The sequence below is a fragment of the Cardiocondyla obscurior genome, linkage group LG04 (assembly GCF_019399895.1).
Source record: "Cardiocondyla obscurior isolate alpha-2009 linkage group LG04, Cobs3.1, whole genome shotgun sequence".
Classification (NCBI taxonomy): domain Eukaryota; kingdom Metazoa; phylum Arthropoda; class Insecta; order Hymenoptera; family Formicidae; genus Cardiocondyla; species Cardiocondyla obscurior.
Genome location: NC_091867.1, coordinates 6,743,401 through 6,765,578, shown reverse-complemented (window position 1 = coordinate 6,765,578; position 22,178 = coordinate 6,743,401). Strand labels below are relative to the sequence as shown.

Here is a 22,178-nt window from a genome sequence, read left to right as displayed (position 1 = left end):
AGTGACGTAAATCGACAATTGATTTTTTCGACTCATCGAAGTATATGCGTGACACTCGACGCGTGTTTAGATAAGCGCAATAAATTCCGCGTTCACTGTTCTCGGTTACTACATCGCGTTGAATATTATTCTTAATACGCTTATCTTTAATCCTCAGTAATTATAAATTTTGCTTGAATGTTATTGCACTAAAGTATCGCTATACATTACTTAGCGTGTAAGAAAACGTGCTGCGAATAAAATATAAAAATTGCAAATCCGAAATAAAATATGTGATGATAAAATAAAAATTAAATGGAGTGAAAAGAGCATCAATTTGAAATGATAAGTAGAAGTCTTGCCACTTTCGGTTTATAAATTCACTTCGATTATTTCAATCCAGTAATTAATTGGTTCTTACGCGATACATGAGTGTGTGACGTACACATACAGAATAAACGTACCATCTTTAAAAGGTCCAAACCGCCACAAGCTCATTGCGCAATGTGTGGAAAAACGGGACACGCAGCAGCAACCAGTCGAGTATTAGATCACGCAATATGCACCTTTACTTCATCTTGCAGAGAATTCCACAAACACGCAACACTCGTAAACCTCCGGTATATCACTAAGATTTTTGCGATAAAATTATCAACCTTTCCGCGTAATCGATTCGCGACGTATTCAATAGCAAATTTAAAAGCTCTTCCGTATAAAGTTTCTTCTACGTTACTCCAACGTCAAGAAGGCGATTTGCATTTCCAAGCACAAAGGTTACTGCTTCGACTTTGTTCAATCTACTTCCGTGCGCTTGTTTTCGATCGCATCTATGCATGTGATATGAGAAACCCCTTTGATATTCCGCCCGAGAGGGAAAATCTTTTTGAATTATTTAAAAAATTGAGCAAAAAATTCCTGACGAGTCTCGTATTATTACCATCGCTATGGTATTAATAATACGTAAAATATATATATTTTATATCAAATAACTATATCGTCGCGATTCTGCGAAATAAATTAAAAAAAAGAAAAAAAAATCTTCTCCGTTTATTAATTTAATTAGTTTTAAATTAATTAATTATATCGAGTTATTTATATTTCAAATACCCTTGTTCACGTAAATAGTTTTTCAGGGACAGAAAAAACCCTTGAAATGGTTTTATCATCCGAAGACAAGGCAAGCGCGTTCGTATGTATCGTGCCCAGCTGCCATTACTTTGCTAGCAAAATACGGAGTTAACTTTATCCCTCTAGGACAGCGCGGAATGTGTCCCCTCAGTCGTGGTTAATGACTAGCCTGCACATGAAAGACACACCCTCTGCAGACCGAACAGACTGGGCGCGACCGCAGGGGTATTTACACGAGCAACTCGTCAGGATGTTTCTTTAATTACGCTCGCGGCCCCGCGTTTTATCAATCTGTATAAAGTCCGTTCCCTTCGAAATTACGTATCGGTGTAATGAAATTTTATGTTTTAGTGATTTGATGGATTTATGCGTACGTAGTCACTGTAAATTTTGATAATATCCTCACCAACGTTAGGTACAGATAAAATGAAACAAAACCACCACAATTATCCCGCACTCGCAAGTCTCGTCAGAGATAAATTGCATTTTCTATTGACACAGGCTCCCAGGTTAAATAGTTGTTAAAAAGTTCGCGTAAATCAGTGAAAATTAATCATTAGCTCGATGATTTCGGTTATTTAAGTTCTTTTGCACTACGCCATCGAACTGTTTGTTAAATATCAATACGTGAAACGGTTTATCTTATCACAATCGAATATTTTAACATGGTCACGGATACATTAATAGTGCAGTTCTCGTGCCAAAAGCTAACGTATCGATAACTCATTGATCGTTTTTCCGGTCCTAATATTTGCCATTTCGACAACTTATATATCTTCCAGATATCTGATAATCTTATCTAATCAATTCATGTGGCACACTCACGTTGACAAACAATTCGCTTGAATAGGTTCAATGTGCATTTAAAGCGAAGTTTTATTTATATCAAGTTCATTTAAACGCCAATTGGGAAAACAATATTAAATTGGAATAATCACATTAAAATAGAATTGTACATCGTCAATCGCAAGTCCACTTAAAAAGTTTACAGCGTCATCGAATTCTAAAATCTCATCACTACACCGGAATGCAAACGCTGGCAAGAAAGTAAACTCGTCGGCGGCCGATCGTCCGAAATTTGCGCGACAGTCCGAATAACGATTTAGCGAATTAAATTTCGACCGCGGATCCTTTCGCGCGAATCATTAACGCTCGACGAGCGCGGCGAACCGTGTCGCATGACGAAAGGGTCACTCTAAAAATCGCGCGTGGCTGTTCCCGTCGACGGTGTTGGGTGCACTGGAGCCCGACCTGGGCTTCGTGTTTACACCGGACTGAAACGTGCTGACGGCACCACACCTTGCTAGGCTTCCGTCGTTTCAGGTAGCACACCAACACCGACGCTCGCTTATCGGCGGCTAAACGCGGTGAACTATTCCCTTCACGAGAGAGGGAAAGCTATCTCTCTCTCTCTCTCTCTTTCTGTGATCAACCAACCAGCGTATGATCGGATTGCACGCCGACGGCCAGCGCGTCGTGCCTCGATGCTTCCCGGACGAGCGCCGTCCGATCATCGCGATCGATCCTAAGAATAGTTAGCGATCGTCGTCTACGGCCACATTACATGACGCAAATAGCGCGGTCCGCGTGGTGGCATCCACCATTAAAGCGAAGCCAAGGAAGAAGGTCATGGGATATCTGGTCGATGGTCATCCTTGGATAGAGGTAAAATATATTTACCCCCAAGATCGATGCCAAGGAACACTTACTGAAGCACGGTCTTTCGATTAATTGATTAAACCCGAGGGTCAGCGAAGTCAAAGGGTAGATTGATAATTCATATTTTCGTTCGATATCGATTATTAATTTTAGATTTTAATTCTTTTAGTTGTACCGAATCTGACGTTAATGTTTTCACGTTCCCGCGGCACGAGCGTTTATTCTATTAACAATTCGCTGTTTTTTTATTAAAGATGTGTATGCCACCACGTTGGTAAAACGCCTTCATCAGCACGAAAGCGTCACGGTATAGAGTATTACCAGTTAAACCACCCGAGACCTCGAGCGAATCTCCGAATTGCTCCTCCGGCAGACGAGAACCCGGGAAACGCGCTACGTGATCGGACTACGTCAAATCTCGAAAACGAAAGGTCTTGAATCTTACGAGAAGCGGAAGATTAAAAGAGAAAGTGTGATTCTTACTCGCCGACAAAAGAATTATCGGATAACAGAGACGGCCCGTTGGAGTATCCGCGAAGTATAAAGGGTTACCGTCTCTGCGGGATCAATAATCCGTGATTTTCTATAATAGAACTTATCATTGACTGAATTACATCTGCAGCAATAAAAAGCTCTCTATTCGCGTTTTTTTTTTTTTATTTTAAACGATTTATATCTTAAATATCTGTCTATAAAATTAAGAGCTAACATTGCGACACGTTAAAAATAAAATATGTAAATATATTGCTTACATTCACAAAACAAGTGCAGTCTTATCGACACGACGCTAGAAATTTTAAATTTGCAGTAAAAATATCCTGTTAAACATTTGAAATGTTCGAGTCGGAAAAGAACCGAGTAACCACTGTAGCTCGATAAAACAAGAAAGCAAGCTAACATCGCGCGAAAAGCGGCGTATTCCGCAACCGGAAATGCGTCACAAGATCTTAACTATTCAATGAACGTTTGTTCATTCACGCTACGTGACGACGTATTACCCCACACTCTTTTTACTTGACAAATGCTTATCAATGCAGCGAAGCTCTCGATATCGCGTCGTATGTTGTTTGCGAAACAATGATTAAAAAATAAAAAAAAAAGAGAAAAATCTCATAGAGGTATTTCTCGATATTCTTTATGAGAAAGACGCATGACTAAGTCGTTTACTTCAAAGCGCTAGTTAGCGGTAACCTAATAACGATAATCGATCGACGAAGCGCCTTGGTCGCCATCGAGAATCTCATGACGCGAGTATTTTTTTTTTTTTTTTTTTTTTCTACAGACATTGAGGAAGGAGATCTCTCTTTTTGTACCCATGAGCTGGAAAAGATTTTCGAAGTACTATGGAGATGCCAAGCGTCATTCTCCAAGTTCAGTGGCGAAGAAAATGGCCTTGAAAGAATTTTCAATCCATCGCTAAAATAGATCGGCGATCTTAGAAACTGTGCAGATATGTGGAAGGCATAAGTTAAAATATATCGCTCAAAGAAAGAAAATTAATTAAGAGACGCCTAACGATACTTTTCATTTTTCAACAGAGTGACAAATTACCTGTAATCGTCTTCTTGGAAACTTTCAAAAAATCACTGAGATTGGGCATCAATCCTTTTCGGTATGTAAGGAATAAACGGTCAGATTTTAGAAATAAACGGAAACGTAATCTTTTGACTTGGTAAAAAATGGAAATTAAATATGCTCGTAATAATTCGTTTCTCAACTAATATATGTATATAATCAAGTGTACATATAACTAATAAAGTGTCGTGTAATTAAATACGCAAAGAAACATATAGACTGTAGGCAGAAACTTGACAAAACGCTTATTTCGCCGCGGATAGCACTCGATAAGCCTGATAAATCCGATCGAATCGATTGTCATTCGAGAGTTCCAGGATTTCTCGCTATGGGGCACGTTAAACTACGATGCTGTTTCAAAAAGGCGAGACGATCGATAGAGAGTTTCGGATAGCGCAAATACAGAAATGCCAGCACATGCAGGCAGGCGTTCCGTTTCCGCGACTCGTGCAGCGTCGGCTCTCCTGGGAAATTATGTAAGCATCGATAAAAAAAGCATTCATAATTTACACAAGTCCCAATTGCGCATTTCAGCTACCAACCATCGAAAGGGGTATCACTTTCAAACATCCCCTAAATCCCATATGGTGAATAAATAAAAGTCACGATAGAAAATTGCCGTTTTAGTTCTCTATTTTGTTTTGTGATTTATTTAAAGACAGAAAAATATACGAGGAAAAAAAATAAAATTTGAAAAAATCGACAAAGCACTACCGTTTGTCAACAAGAACGTGTGAAATTCTTTTCGGAGTATTCAGTCGTAACAAACAGCGAATTCGCCGACCATAGAATGCTACCGTTTGCCGACTTCGTTAGCGAGATCAGTCATTCGAGTCACGTCTTCAAATTAACGTCTCGCTTATTATTCGATAAAAAAACCCAAGGCGGAACGAAAGATGAGTGTATATATATAAGAAGGTAAAATGTCGCGCAGTAATTCAGACCGAACTTCAGCGCCTATTAAGTACGATTTATGTCCGACGAAGCGCAATGAGATTCGTGACGTACCTCGCAATTGTTTTCGCGGTGCTTAACTTCATTAACGCCCTACCGTTTCCTCAATTCGATGATGGTGAGTTAGCTTCAACTTTGCCCAGTTATCAGGTACCTGAATAATACAATACACCTAACAATTAATATTGTAATCTTGATCTGACAGGTGGTCAAGAAGGATTAGCTGCTAGAGACACGGCATACTATGGTTTTCCATGGTTTTGGTACAGAAGACCTATTAATGACGACAATGACGATGAAATTGTTAACGGAGGACAAGTTTTAGATGGAAAGCGTAGATCATCAACCGTGTCTTACGTTAATGTCGGGTAAGAACCAATTAAAAGCGCAACCAGTCTTTACTTAAAAAAAAAATTTTCTTTTATCGCAAAATTTACTATTAATAAAAAAAAAGATATATTTTATTAGTGCTTTAAACGCGTGTCTTTGTAAAAACTTAAGAGCTACATTAAACGTGAAGTAAAATATTTTTATTTTCATGAAACTCATATCCTTCTACGATTATTTTTAATTCTCGTTATAACTATTATAAGAGAAGCATATAAAACATTTAATTAAAAAAATGTTAAATAAAACTAATAAACTTGGAGGAACAGAGACACGAAAAGTTAACATTTAAATTAAACGCAACTATAATGAAGCGACTAATGTAAAGAAAAATTATTTCTTTTAATAGTGCCGGCTGGGGTCGTTAAAAGAGATTGTTGAGGAGAAACGGGTGGAACATCCAAGCGTGAATGTCCAGAAAACTTCACTAACTCAAATTGCGTCTAAGAACAAATTGCGTATAACTTTTATATAGCTTTATATCGTAGGTGTTATTTAAGGACATATAATGTATTATTTTTTTCTACGAGTTTCTTATTTTAAACAATTTTCATTAACACGAGTCACATAAAATATACGTAGCTACACTGTATCTCTTATTGTTAGAAGTAAATTTTATTATTAAATAAATGTGACCAAAAAAAAAAAAAAAGTAATTACGTTTGATACCTCCGGTGGTATATTCCACGAATATCGAAAACACTACCGTGATCTTGAAAATTTCCGTCATCTGAGTTGATTTAAGGTGATTATCTTAATAAGTGAATAAACAACAATTAGTTAAATTAGTTCCCGCGGAAGGCTACAACTACCGCAAGGACTTCATCGCCTGCTAAACATACGGTCAAACATTTGCCTATACTGCGGCAGTGTATATAAGCGATTGTGCAAAATAGTTAAGGCCAGTATCAGCTGTAAACTGAGAAGTAACAGAGCGACAATTATCAATGGAGCACCGCAGTCACTTTCATTTCGTTCTCATTGCAATAGCGACGATCGAGGTCACGTCAGCACCTACGAGCGATTTCGAATTGGGTAAATACCTTCAAATTAGTTGTCTGAAATAATATTTTAAAGACTTCAAAGTTCTATAACTTGTCGGAAAAAAGTCAGAGATTTGTTTAAATTATCGTTAAAATTTTTTTCTTTTTTAATTAAAGATTTTTAATAACTACAATATTCAACAGATACTTGTTCAAATAAAAAATTAAAAGGCGGAAGAAAATAATTATTTCATCTTTCAACTAACGAGAATATTTGATAATGCTAATGTAGGGCGAAAATCTATCTGGCAAAATGTCGGAAGACACAGTTTCTACGGACCGTGGGATATCTCGGTAAAACGAAATGGGGACTATATCGATTACAACGATTATGGTGTTCACCTCGAACAGTTCCGGCCTAATTCACCGGAGCTGCTGTACGACGACGTGTCGATAGCTAACGGATATATTGACGCGCTGCCCTCAACTTACGATGGCCTGTCGGAACTAAGGAAGCTACTCAGCTCTGTGGGCCTTGCTGATTTCCGCAATGGAGTTCGTCCTACTGATTGGATCGACCGAAGTAGCGACAGTTTCCAAGAACAGTATTGGAAGGATATTGCTTCTTATAAAACCGATAAAGATATAAAAGAATTCAACGACTTTGCAACTCCAATTTCGACATGATAACCAAAAATTGTTTTAAAAAAAAATTAATAAATAAATAAACATTGTAAACTAACAACTAATCCCGTCAACATAATTAGAACATAATTTTATCTAAAAATTTATGAAACTTAAGATACGCTCCAAAAACACTGTGAGACTTGGCGCTTTCATATTTCAGAAAGCAATTATCGAAGAGATATAAACATCGTCTTTCTCAGAGTAACCATAAATCTGAGTCATGGCGGTGGATTAATGAAACTCGAGAGCTCTTTTACCCGGGGCGTACTGATTTTGAACGTGACAATCTTAACGAGTCCTTTGTCTTTAAATTCGCTGTGTAGGCGAATGGTGACGGCACGTTTCTCCGGGGACAACGACGCTGCCAGATAAAGTCGGAAAGGGCACCAGTTCGCTGGGGATCTTTACGGGACTTTCGGTAATGCAACGCTTAAACAGAGATTCTCGTGAATATTTAACGTACCACTAAGAGGATGAACTTTCCCGAAGGCTCAGTCAGCCGGTAGAGAAGCGAATGACGAAGTTGCTCGTCTTCTTTTATCCTCGGTATCTACTTCGCAAAGCAAGTTGTAGTCGACTGCAAAGTAGGAGCGATCCCGCTTTTTTTTTTTTTTTTTTCCGTGCGACCGATCAAAGTGAGAATAATTGTGGTCCATACCGCCTTTTATCTACTAGCGTTTATCGTTGCCGCTTATTACGCTCGCGAAGATTGACAAATATTTTTCCCGCATTACGCGAAATAATGTCGGTAATTAGTATTATAATTAATTTTAAAAAATTCAACCGAAACATTTATATTTTGTTTGACATTTTATTATAATGTATGCATTTATTATTTAGCTGTTTAAACCGTTACATAACGTGCCGAGCGGTAACAATAACTTTGTTGGCTCGCACAAAGACTGCATAAAATTCCACCGTGCGTCGGCGATAAAAGAAGAATTCCATGCAAAAATAACGCGCAATCACGTACCTTTGACTAGGCCTAAATTGCAGCTTTCCATGCAATACGAATTTTTAGTGTGCCTCGCAGCTACGATCGCACGAATAAAATATCAGAGTCGAAGGGTGAACGAATGAAAGAGAATGAACGACAAAGAAAGCGAGGATGCAAAATACATGCCGATAGTACTAGTGCGAATTTTACGATTTGTTCTCGGGAAATCGGGTGAAACGTTGCAGCAGAAGAAAATACTTTGAATATTCATATAAAACACTGCGTTGATTAAATGCAAATTAAATTAATTTCTTTTGCGGCTGACCAGATGGTTCACGGAGTATTCGCTAATTTGGGCGCGGGCTTGAGTGCCTCCATACGTTTAAGCACGATTCCTCCCGCCGAGATTCATGAGATTACCGCCATTAACTTTACTGCGAGCGAAGTAACGTCTTCATCGTTTTCTCGTTTTATTTATTCACCGTTAATTGCCGAAAGCACGAGGAGAATGTAGATAAATTTTATTAAAGTTTCGTGTCTCGTTTCTAAATAGTCTCAGAATAAAAATTAGCGAAAGATTAAATTTGATTTTTCGACGCTCGGGCTGTCAATTAAAAGAACGAATAAACTTTCGCTTCGCGTGCTGCAATAAAACTCACTTACTTTGTAGGCTAGTGATTTTAGCGAAAAAAACAAGCCTCATATTCAAGCGAAATATCGCACATTAAACCGAGTGACCACGCGAATATCAAAATACTCAAAATATATTTAGTGCCACTCTCAATTGTCTCTTTAACCCGCGTGCCTAGAGCAAACACGTTTTATTCTGCTTGTTAATGTGACATCTCGCATTCCTCAGGCCGACAGTTCTGACTTAATTTCCCGTCGACGCGGAAATAACAAAGACGAATTTCGGCCGCCATCTCTCCACGAACGTCCACCAAGAGACTGCGCGAAATTTAATTCCTACCGTGAGATTTAATGCCATTCCTCGACGCTAGCAAGTCCGTAATGCTCGCTGATACGTTTACGCCACGCGAGCGAAAACGCGCGGCGAGATGGATTTCAATTAAGTCAACGCGAACGATGAATTATCCTCGGATCCTTTGAAAACGGCGCACAATTATTATTGCGTAAAAACGTTCGTCAAGGTTGACTGCTGTTCACGATTAAAATTTTACAAATCCGACATAAATCAAAAAACGAATCAAAAGCAAAAAAAAAAAAAAAGAATTAAATAAATTTCAGATATATCACCTTTAAAAGCTGTGTTAAAGTTACGCATTAAAAATGCTTCTTAAAAATAAAAAATCGTACATCATAAATTATTTTTACGTGCTTTGGCTAAATTTCTACCTATATTTTAAGTGTATACAATTTTTACAATATTAAAATATAATCAATTTTAAATAATGAAGAAACCGTCTTAAAAGGGTTAATGCACACAATTTACACGTGAGAAATAGAAACAGAGACGTTGTAAGAATTAAATCACGGCGTTTACACGGCGTGAGACTCCTCATTACAGTACCCTCGTTGTTTTATTAGCAAGCTTGTTTCCGCGATCGCGTTCTTAAACGAAATGACTCTCGTTTTTCCGCAGAGCAAAAAAAAAATCGCCTACAATACGTGGACATGACAAACGCGTGCTCCTGTCACCCTTCGATCCCTCACGGTCAGATAGTTCCGTAGTACGGTCGCCAGTAGAATAGAGAAAGATTTATAGTAAAAAAAAAAAAAAAAAGAAAAAGGAAAAAGAAAGTATCGTAGTCCATTTGTACGACTTCTTGCGTCTCTACACTCTTCCTCGCGCTCGTTATGAATGTCTACAAATCTCTCAACCTTCGTGCGGTTCTGTGGCTGATGAATCGGAACAGTCAGCTCAGCCAAAGAGCCAAAGTAGCCTCTTTATCAGAACACCGTGATTTGTCAACTGAACTTCGTCGGTGAGAATACGGTGAAGTGTAATAATGATATCTGGCGATAATACTTTAAACGCGGTTGTGATTTCTTATTCCGTCAAGTATTCTCTCTCTCTCTCTCGCTCTCTCAAAAAAAAAAAAAAAAACTCGACAAAATGGAAATTCGTTTATGAAATTTTTTTACGAAAATTGACATTCCGTCGGGAACAGTAGAACGCGATCTTATTCCCTGTAGCTGTCAAGACTCGCGTCTCCAAGCTGGTGAAATGACACGGAAAACGAAATGCAAATTGCTTTTCTTTTCGATTTGACCGGGTGTGCAGTGTAGCGCACGATTTATCGAAGATTCCGTATGTTACTACGTTTCACGATGGCATCTGCAACTTTTCTCATACATACTTTTCGCGCATCGCGAACGACACAGCGATACGTTGTCGTCTTTTGAGAAATTTGTCTTGCCGGTGGGTTGACTGACGATTTAAGACTGATATGGAACCCCGTATAAAGAAGTTGCTAAGAAACTCAATACACTTTATAAAGCTTTCCAAAAATCTTTTTTAAACTTTTCTGCTTTTAATCAATTTTATATCATTCATTGATACTGATTTTGGTATTCCGCCGCGAAAAAGGGAAAAGCAACAATTAAATTTGAACATCTTATTTTTAAAATAGCATAATTATGAATATTTATAATTTTATCCGTACAATTATAATACCTCCGATTTATTATTATTCACAAACACCGTTATCTCATCTATAATATAAAGCGAGGTCTTTTTAATTCTTCGATCGATTCGAAATATTACAATTAAATCAAACGAGAGAATAAGTAGCCGGGGGGAAAGGGGATGGGGTAAGAGCGAGCGCGAGCCTACATGCCGTTCGCGAGCTACGTTCCCCCACTACTCCCACTCTCGCTCTGTCCTTCTCAAGCAGTCGAACGGAACGTACGTACGCAGCACGTGCTCTGTACGTATTAAAAGTTTTACGCACAATCGACGGGCCAGGAGCACCTAATTTGGCGTGAACTACCTTGTCGCATTAACTGTGCGTACCGGCGACTACATCTTTTCGATATCAAGTAAGTTAAAACCACGTGTACGTGTACATAAAAATCGTGTCTCTTTGCCGTAATCTAAGTGTCGACGAGTACAGTCGGGCTCGAGGGAAGAGAGATTCGATCGACGAGTTCGCGATAGAGTCGGGAGATATTAATTCGCAGTGTAGGAATGCGTGGCCGGAAAAATCTTATCGTTAGCGTATTTCTATGGCTGCGCAGTGATCGCGAGTAGAGGTCGGCCGGTCACGCGCGCGGTAGAGCAACCTCAAGGAGCACGGGGAAAGGTGATGAGTGCTCGCTAGCGGCAGTCAAACCGGCTCATTTTCGTACGTATTGTGTAGGTTCGGAACTCCACGGGTGTAGGCGCGGGAAGCGCGGGCCGCGGGAAGTAAGGGGGACGGTAAGCGCTAGCGTGCTAGCGCAGGAATGTGTGCGTCCGGTCACCCGCAACCAAACACGCGCGCGGTACGATAAAAACAATACGCGCTGAACAATCCATTGAACAGAACAGAATATTAACTGTAATTTTTCTGTTTCAGATAATACTCTGTCATTGAAGAACCACCCCGACATCCCGTAGACATCCTGAGAGGAGGAGGAGGCCCAGGAAGGGTATCCTGCCCCAGCGGAGCAACCCCGGGGTAAGTATCAATTTTTCTTCGGTATAAAATGCTTTAGATTTTTGATAAAATTTTTTTATGACTTTATTTAATTAGATAAAATATCTACAAAATAATTTTTTCCTTTTTCTGTTACAGATCAAGAGAAACTCCGCTGCGTCGCATCGTTCAGTGATAAATAGTGCCGCACGCCGATATTAAATTATACGAACCGCAGCCGGTTCGTCGGTCGTTTCGGAAGTGCCGATAGTTACCGGGCGCTTTTTTACGATTCTTTTTTTTGCGGGAGTGTCGAAAAATAACGTGCGACAGTGTTAAGTCATAATCGCGATTGTAACTTCACCCGGTCGCGTTCGCGAGTTTCCAGTGCGCGGAAGGATGGCTCGTCACGTCCCATCTGAGAGGAGGAGCAGGCCCGGGGGGCATCCTGCATCGGCGGAGCAACTTATAGGTAAATATAAATTTTTTCTTTTTTAGAAAATAAAAAAAAGGACTTTATCTTTACATTAATTTAAATACTAACTATTAAATACTAACATGTCTACATTAATGTTTTATTTTATGTTACAGTCACCGGCCGAATTTTACAACTCCGCTGAAGCTCATGCAGATTGGTAAGTCACAGTTTTTTTTTTCGTAGTAGTACGTAATTAGGGTCTTTTAAAAAATAGTGCGCGTTACGCCCGCTTGTGGTTTCTTCTAGTATTTTAAATTATAAATGGTTGCCTCATTAATTCATAACTTTAATATTAAATTAAACTATTATACGCCACGTAGTCAAAGTTAGTATCATTCCTGATAAAATTCCTGATAAACAAACGACGACAGAAATTTTCGCGACCGACGAAAAGCGTGGATAGTGTATCTGCGCGAACACGGATCGATTTCCTCATTATATCGCCATAGAAATACAGTAGGGGCACATACGATGCCTGCGTTTGTTATACACCCGCTACGCATAAAAATACACAGGCTTTATAAATCCAGGTATGACGTACATATGATTTACCTGCGCAAGCGAATAGTTTTTTAGACGACATGCATTTTCGCTCGTTGACGCAGCGAGTTGGCGAAGCGCAACGATCGCACGACAATTATAGCTATCGATTCGAGGACTATTTATACAAATATCCGTCCAACACCTCGTATTAAAAGACCGTCTCATTTTTTTTATAATCGGGTAAAGTTTACCGTAACCGTAAACCGCTTGCAGGAAATACCTATCGACCTATTCCCTTCCACCGGACAGACATACCCGCCCGTTGCATATGCGCGTATCTTGTTTCGTCTTCGCGTGTCATGTCCACTTATCTCAGGCACCCACCTTGCGAATAAATCGGGAACTCTCCGTCGCTGTGGCTGTGGGTGAGCATACCCGTCGAGTAAAACTGCCACAATGCGCGTTTCCTATTCTCCTCTGACGTGCCCGCTAGGACCTCGTCGTCGTCGGCGAGGCCCAACAAACTCACCACTTCCGAGAGCGACAGATTGGAGCGACTCGCTCACCGAAGTGAGGCACACGCGAAAGTAGAAAACGATTTAAAGCGTAGGCGGCCGCGCCACGCTTATCGGCTTTCCACTCCACTGTTAACAGACGTGGCGCACGGTACTCACAGGCTCGCGTGCCACTCACGAACAATAGGAAGACAAAAGCTTATTTAATTTCGCAGTCTGATAGAGGATCTTTAAACGACACTAACAAACTTGCCGGCCCGCAACGACACTCTCGTCCTTTCGGCCTCCTCAAACGTCAAAATCGTCAGTATACTTCTCACACGATTCTTTCATTGTCCGAGTCTCGATTGATCAGGTTACAGTGACACTGGACTCCGACGCGAGTACCGTTCTTTTCAGTGTCGTCGTTTCACCGTGAAACGGCCGACAATAGCGATTGTACGACGACGGATCGGTAGCACCTTGAAGAAATGGAAAAGAAATAGATATCGCCGGAATCGAAGCGTCAATAAGTTTCTCTTTCGCGCACAGAATTCAGACTATTATTTGCTTCAATAAAATCGATAACTATTCGGATTTTTTTCGAGCTTCTATATGAAACATGTGTCTCTTTTATTTTTCTCCATACGTTGAAATATTTGGTTGAAAAATTGCGCAAACTGAATATCCTATCTCTGAAAAATGTAGCAATATAATTCCCGTAACAAGCAGTACTTGATATAACGATGTTCAACCTCGATACAATTATCTAACCGAACGGTACATATTATATAGCGACTGAAAGCACGATGGCTTTGATGGCTGTCATTAGCTGTTATTGCTAGGTACCAAATCAATCCGAATGCATATAATTAATGCACAATTTAGATTTCAAATTATTATTATTCTGAAATAATATTATCGATAAACATTCATAAAATAAACAGCTTTAAAATTTGTCCATGCAAATGACATTACTTAAAACAAAAAGAATATCTACGCAAAAATTAATATTACTTTATTCGGACATTGCTAAAATTTCTTTTGTAGATTCGTGTAAAAAAAAAAAAATACCGATTAACTCTGTTTAAATTAAAATAAGTTAAGTACATTAATTTTTTCTTTACACAATATTTATTGCCATTCGTCATTATTTATTAAGAATTACTCCGTTAAATATAATAGTATCGGTATTAAATTATCTTTGAAAGTTTTTAATTTTTCGTCAGAATGCTTCTCGTATAGCGACAAAACTTTTTTTTAAAAAATCGATGCGAATGGTCCAAGCCGCGGCTGAGGCTGAACAGGGAAGATGCGCCGCCGTCAAAATATCGCGTTCGTTATTCTGATTCATCAAATAAAAACCAACTCTGTCTACACAACGCGGTCGACGGTCGAACGTTTCTGGTATGTGTAAAATTAACACGGCGCTATTTATACGTCAAAGCCCGCCAGGTTGATCGATAGTTCGCGAACTGGAAGGGTCCAACGAGAAATTGAACCGCGCCTTTGTTGGCGGAGAGAAAGACCAGTCTCCTTCAGACAAATCGAAAATCCGATGCTAATAGCGATCTCCAATTGTTCCCTGCGTTTAATTTCAATTGGAGGTTTCGTTCTGTCGTTTCGCGATAACATTGACTGTTCCAATTTATCGGCAATACCGGTGGGCCTCTATTTTTCTTGTATGTACTAAAGAAAGTTTGCAGTTACGGCGCACTGAATTTTATTCCCTGGTCGTTGATTTTAATTGTTAAATTTTGAAGAAAACTTGTAGATAAATTGATTAGCAAGCGGGAAAACAAGACGAGTTTATCAGAAAATTCTTTATCTACCGTAGTACTGTAGCACCAAGTGTGAATAGAATAAATTTATAGAATATTTCCAATAACATCTTAATAAGCACATATCGAGAACGCGATCGCTCTCGATACGAACCTTTTACATCCGCGATAGGATTAAACTCGGTTATAATTAATCTACTCGTTTTAAAGTTCATTAATAGCGTAGAAACGCAAAGTCTGCTCCAGATACTTTGTTTATTGAAATTCATAACGATCGATCTTATCGCGCGTGGCGACATAAATTTTATAATCTCATTTATCGTGAATATTATCAACGCTTCAATATCCGGCGCTCGCAACCCTACATATCGGTTACACATTTCTGGTAATTTGGATAAGATGCGACAGCATATTTACCAACCACTTCCATAATCCTTAGATAGTGGCCGAGCGCGATTATCTCCGATCTGTAATCGTTACCATCGCGCATCTCCGTCGCAGCAACCGCGAGAAACCGCCTGTTCCTCGGTTTCCTTTAATCGACCTTATCGATCACGAACGTTTTCCCTCTTTCGTGAGAGCACCACCATTAAATATGCACCAAACTAATCTCTCTAAATCCACCCGCGCTGAGCGATCGCTCGTGCGATCGTGACCGACGTTCTATTACGCGACGCTCACTAGGAACCGGAAACGCGACGGCCGATCGCGAGAACGATCGCGAATCCGATGCACGGGACGAAACGTCGGGAACGTCAACCGTCGGGATGAGGAAACGTGCGTTCTACATGCGACGGAGCGGGAAGGACTTTCGTCCAGGACGGGTTCGATGCGCGCACTGGGGATGAGAGAGAACCTGGAGCAACCCGGCGGAAGAGAGAGGAAGGCTTCGACGTTGGGCGAGAGCGAGAGAGAAAGTCGGAGTGAGATAGCTCATCGACCCACCAAGTGGAGAAAAGGAGAGCGAGGGCGGGCAAACGGCGCAAGCTTAAGCTCCGCTACCGGGCTTCGAAATACGCATATCGGGTACCCGCTCACCCGCTCGTACACGCTATGTAACGTAACCGTTAACTGTTAATCGCAAGCCCACCCTAAATAGCGTATTAAAGCTCCTCCTATTGAGAACAAAAATCCGTACTATCGGCATGTATATCGCGTAGTCGTGCTCGAAAATCATGCGCCTGGTGCATCGATACTAGCTGAACTTGAATCTTCGATATTCCGGCTTAATTGTGTCTAACAAGAGCTCTCGATAAAAGGATGAGGCGACTAAAGAAATCGCGCTATTGAAAATAAGAGGACGCTCTTAAGACTCAACTTTCAATCGTCTTCGTTTTTACTTTTTACTTTTTTTTTTCCTTTCTATTTTAATCGTCTCTTTTAAATCCACGTTATACATACAAAGTTCCGTCTTGATCTCGGTGTTAATTATTTATTTAGTTTACAGTCGAATATTGCAAACGGAAGATATAGGCAGACTAGCACGAAGCACTCTATGATTAAGACATTTATATTGCATTCGCCGCGCGACCGAGACTTTGAATGTCAGGGGATGGAATCGGCTATGCAGATTCGTCTCTGCCGCAATAGCGAATATCTCTCGCATCCCGAATATCGCGCGATCCTCTCATCGGCGTCGCGTACGAACTCGATACTTCCTGCTCGCTCGTGCAAGATCGCGTGCAACACGCGAATTTACTCTACCGCGATGCGTCGATTACGGAGCTCGGCCAAAACGAGCCGTCTCTCACACGCTACGCCACGCGCGGTGCTTTTCGGATGCCTGCAAGAGATGGATCAGGGTCAAGGCCGTCCTTTCAGTACGGAAGAGTAATCGGTGGGCGGCAATATAATTTACGACCGTTTCGTCGCCCCCGCATCTCACCCTCGACATTACTTATCGACTACCGTAGCCCCCCCGAAGTTACTAAAATCAGAATCGTATCGCTCATTCGCCTGGGAGCGCGCGAGACGGGAAACGCGGAAGCATCTTGAATTTATGATAGGATATGCGAATACGAACGAGAGCAAGAAAGGAAGTCAGCGACAGCTGGATTCCATCAGAATAATAATGACGAATGTGAATGAGCATAGCGCGCGCGAATAGTAATGCATTTTTTCGTAGGACTTTTCCTTGGTTTTTGTACAACGTGACGAAAATTAAATTTTCTGAATATTCCTCCGAGAAACGTTGTTCCGTCGTGATAAAAAAATTCAAAAAATAATATTTAGTAATTAATTGGGAGATATTTTTATAATTAACGAGCGTTTCGGTTCCGAATTCCGAAGTTTTCAGCACGAAACTAACGATTTAATTAAGAATATTACCGACGACGATTTTATGAATAAATTTTTATTTTGGTATTAATATTATCGCGGGCTGTCTGGGTGTTGAGTAATTTAAGCACGATAAAAGACGTGGTATTACAGTTGAATCGAAAATACTTTCATGCATTATTAAAAAAGGAAATGACAATGTTATTAATGGAAAATTGTCGCTCACCGATATCACCGTTAACCTGCGTCATGGTTTGCTCCTTATCCACAGCCTCACTCACAATAGTCCTTGTATTTTTCTCCGCTAAAAATATATACGGTTTTTACATTAATTGATTGTCCTTATTAGTATTAAAAAAATTTTAAGACGGCAAGAATCGTAATTTCTTGACCGATTTTATTGGCATAAAAATATACTATATTAAATAATTGAAAATAAGCGTAAGCGTTTTGTATATTTTTACAATAAAAAGTACTTAACATCTTTGACATTTTTAAGTGGCTCGGTATTTAAATAAATATAGTTGTCAAGTGTAAAATTTAAATGTAAATGTTTGCTTGCAACTTTCGCTACAACGCATAAATATTCACGAAATATCTTTCAAATGTAATGCAAAAATTATGCAGGTTCATTCAAATGTATAGACTGGTCCTAATAAGTGCAGTTTCTCTGGAGAATTAACTTAAATATAGAGTCCTCTGTGAAGAGCGGTATGTATCACAATCGCAAAAGATTATCAGTAACTTTAAAAATAAGGTATCAATTTTTAATTATTTATGTTTGCAATTCTCTCGTTTTCAAATATAGTTTAGATTTAAAAACAGGATTATTTCGTAAAATATTTAATTCAACGTGTATTACCATCGTATCAGCAGGCAACTGCAATCGCGATAATACCAACCGTTACATGCACACGTTTTTATCATATATGTATGTACGCTGAAAAGCAGATATGACGACGGCAGATAGCGAACGTGACTTTAGCGTTGTTCGTCGAGTTTCACATGTACCGCATGTATATACCGCGCCGGCCGGATTGCCGATGACTGATTTCTCACCGTTATCTCATCCCTTGTCTCTGCCGCCTAGGATTACGTACGCTAGCCGCTATCACCGCAGAAAACGCCATATCTGTCTTTCGGTGTACGTTGAAAGACAGATATCGCGTTTACTCCAGCTGGAATACGTGACTTCCCCCCTCTCGATACCCTTCTTCGGCCGCCGCGGACGAGGGGGTTAGCAGTGAATGCGTTCCCCCTCAGTCCTCGATGACCAGCATACTCTGCGGAACATCTACGCGCGCGCTTCGTGTGTGACTCGACGCACATTACGTACGATCACGTACGCTAGCCGCCGTCGCCGAAGCAAACGTCATATCTGCCTTTCAGTGTACAAATGTACATTTCACGGAGTAATAATTAAAATTTTATTAAATATAGCGTATGTCAAGTTAAAATATGCAAAAGAAATATTTTTAATTTATGTCTAACTTGCGCTCGAAATTCATGTTTGAAAACTAAATTATTTTTTAGTTGCTGAAAATTTAATTTGCAATAGACTTATAAAATATACTATCGAAATATACAATAAGGACATGCGTTCGCGTGTAAAGCGTAGGTTGCAATATTTGGAAGTTCGCGTTAAATATCGTTGCCGAAAATAAAAGAAAGTGACGACGAACAGTGCAATAAAATTCCGAGAGAAACTCGTTGCATTTTACTTTTTACAACATATATATGTTTTTTTCTTCCTTTTCGTTATCTGGTCCGCTTGCGACAGGTCAGAATGCTTAGAATATTTCGTGAGCTACGTAAGAAACTTTTTGATGAGAAGAGAGAAATAACAAAATTCAATATTTCTTTCGAATAAAGTGCGAAATATTAATTTAAGTATAAATATTCCATATCATTTCAAATAGAACCATAAAAAATATTAAACGTTAATCGAGACCGAGCAATAAAAATTGATATAAATAAAAATGTAAGTCGATTATGCAAGACACAAATTTTCTAAGAAAAAGTAAATTCTTATCTTTTGAGATAAATTTGAAGTAGCTTATCCATTACGATTAGTCATCGCGTGCACTGATCATCTCCTAGGCTGATTCAGATTAATGATTTTTAATCTATTTATTTATTTATCAACGTTATATTTATTAAATAGATAATGCTCCCGTTTCATGCAAGTATTTTAGTAATTATCAACGATATCTCCCTTAGTTAGTTAGTTACAAGTTAAGCAGAAACCGAATAAAAAGATAGCAAGTCGAAAGTTCAGTTGAAAGTTGTTTATGCCTTCTAAACGCACCATTCATTCGCATTTAAGAGGCTCAGTACCAACAATCGCGTTATTCAAGAAGTTACTTTTACAAGAATAAAAAGACTGAACAAAAATTAATTTTTCTGGGTGGGTAAAAATAAATTAAACCTATTTCCATTATAAAATATGAAATTTTAGCATATCGGGAATAAATATTGGTCACTTTTTATTTACGTAACGACCATCTCTTTGCGTAACTATTCGCATAAGTGACATTTCGCCGAGCGAGATGCTCGTAGCCACTGACAACAACGCGTAAGAAACATCACGTGCGATCGTCCAAGTAACGTACCGAGTCCGAGAAAGTTCGCCAGGCGTTTATTATCCGACCGAAACCGATACGTGAGGGAGTCGCGGCGTCTCGCTACACACCTGTCCAGCATGCAAGAACGCTGCTCCGTGCCACTTGTTGCACGGCCACGCTTGACGCACTCACAATTTAAATAAAACGGCTCGCGAAAACTGGAGCGCCGCGCGGTACACCGTTTCGAGATGAGTTTCACGTACCTGTGCGGTCGGACGGGTCCTCGTACCTCGGGGCCTCCGATTCCGGGGGGGTCGGTTGTTGTCCAGGCACGGCACCGGTCTCCGTGTCGTCCGACACCGTCGTCGCCGAGTCGCTCGTCTCGGCCATTTTTTCAGGTTAACTCCCGGCACACGCGTCGTCAAGTCCACACGGCACACGGCACGGCGAGGCGCGACGCCGACGGCCACTTACCTCCTCGCCAATTCGCCGTACATTCGAGCCCGGGCACCTTTTTCGAAACTTCCACGCACGCCAAGTCCCGCGACACTAACGTTGCACCGACGTCGCACCAGGCGGCGGCATCGTCCGGCCGCGCCGTCCGTCGCCATCTCGCGGGTGGGCTCGCACGAACGACGATCGGCGTCTCTTTCGCGGTTGCGTCGACCCGGCTGAATCGAACGAATTCGTGACGACGAATTTTTGTACGATTACGACTCGGCGCGGTTGCGTGCCGGCGTACCGCGCGATCGCCGGCTTGATCGGACGCAAAATCACGCCAGCACGGGCCGCGCAATGTAGACGGTCGATTTTCTGAGACGCCGCGTTGAAATTACGAGACGGGACACGGTCCGCCATATTCCCGAACCGTTGCCGTTCCCGCGCGACGAGATTTTTCAACGCGGATAGGTACGCCGTATCAAACTTCCGCGAGCCGATTTATAGATCAAAACGATCCTCGCCGCTCAGTTTAACTCTACCGACGTTTAGTTGCGTGCAAAACGAGCTTTGACCGACAAAAAAATCCGTCGAATACAGAGCGACCGCGAGACACGTCCGCGCCGACTTTCCGCCGCGTTCACTATGAAGTTAGCACGAGCTAATGATTTGCATTGCTCCAACCGCACGATTTAAAAAAATGTCAGCACTTTTTAAGCGGATTATAATTTAATTAAAAAAATTTAACAATTTAATTAACAATTAATTTAATTAACAATTTAAAAAATAAATGCAATAATTAAAATAACATTATTTAAGAGTTATTACAATAGTCAAATTCCACGTCGTATAGTTTCCATCGTTTCTTCTCTTTTTGTTAGCTTTTGGTCGTTGCTTCTTTTACTTTTTGTTGTTACTTTTGTCAGCTTTTATTGTCGTTTCTCTCGGCTTCCATCGTTGCTTTTTTGGCTTTTACTCTTTTTAATTTTCATATCATATCATGTACATACATTGCAACACGACGCTTACAAATGCACAGTTAATTGCAATTAGCTCTATATTATTCGGCATACGAATCATAAGATACGTTAACGATTCTTCTGACACGTTGATTGTGAAAATAATTAATAATTAAGGAATAAAATTGATTATCATACTCGACTACAAATCAAATAGAAAAATTTTTATTGTACATTAAACTGACTGAGAGTTACAAAAATACCCCTGAAATGTATGATTTTCTTACAAATTTTCCTTTGGCATAAAAATCTGAACACTACGATCAACTTTATCGTCGACTATCTCTTAGTGCTAATTTTCTTTTTCTATTCGTCAAAATAATATCGACTGTGAGCCATGTTGCTCTACTTGCACTTGATTTTTCTATGAGTTCGTTACATAGATATGTACATATTCGATGACATTACCTCGGTTGCAAGCTTGCAATTTGATTGGTAAGTGCGCCGACATTTCAAATTCAGTCAACGGTACGCGTCGCGGTGCAACAGTTCGGCCGCGGATTTCGTCCGGGAACTTTCGAAGATTTTCGGCGCTTCGACAGCGAATTTCGCCAGTGGATTGTCGTCGTCAGTATCAGAAACAGTGTCGCGTGTTCACAAGCTCGAGGAAGCCTTCGAGAGCATCGTGTCGCGAAACTCCACCGGGCGACCGTTGCCGGAGCAATTCGGTGAGGAGCAAGGGGGTACGCCGCGACTTGGTTACGCGAATCTAAGGTTCGGGGATGGGCCGGAAGGAAATTCGCCTTGTCTCGCGCTTCCAGAACATCGAGAACG

The 22,178-nt window shown here is 40.3% G+C and overlaps 2 protein-coding genes across 4 annotated transcripts in view; one reads left to right on the top strand and one right to left on the bottom strand.

Moving 5' to 3' along the window:
* Positions 1–20,456, bottom strand: part of LOC139101507 (phosphatase and actin regulator 2) — a 173,078-nt gene extending 152,622 nt beyond the window's left edge. Inside the window, exons 1-2 of one of the 3 annotated variants that reach the window (XM_070654700.1) lie at positions 20,211–20,456; positions 17,610–17,687 (exon numbers count right to left, since the gene is read on the bottom strand). In XM_070654700.1, coding sequence (XP_070510801.1) covers positions 17,610–17,687; positions 20,211–20,337 — 205 coding nt within the window. In that variant the 5' untranslated portion in view covers positions 20,338–20,456. The other 2 variants (XM_070654702.1, XM_070654703.1) reach the window with 2 other exon arrangements.
* LOC139101529 (uncharacterized) lies at positions 4,239–7,409 on the top strand. Its single transcript, XM_070654742.1, has 4 exons — positions 4,239–5,413; positions 5,501–5,663; positions 6,032–6,717; positions 6,958–7,409. Exons 3-4 carry the CDS (start codon positions 6,630–6,632, stop codon positions 7,350–7,352), a joined length of 483 nt encoding a protein of 160 aa, XP_070510843.1. The 5' UTR covers positions 4,239–5,413; positions 5,501–5,663; positions 6,032–6,629; the 3' UTR covers positions 7,353–7,409.
* Positions 20,457–22,178: the final 1,722 nt, after the last annotated feature.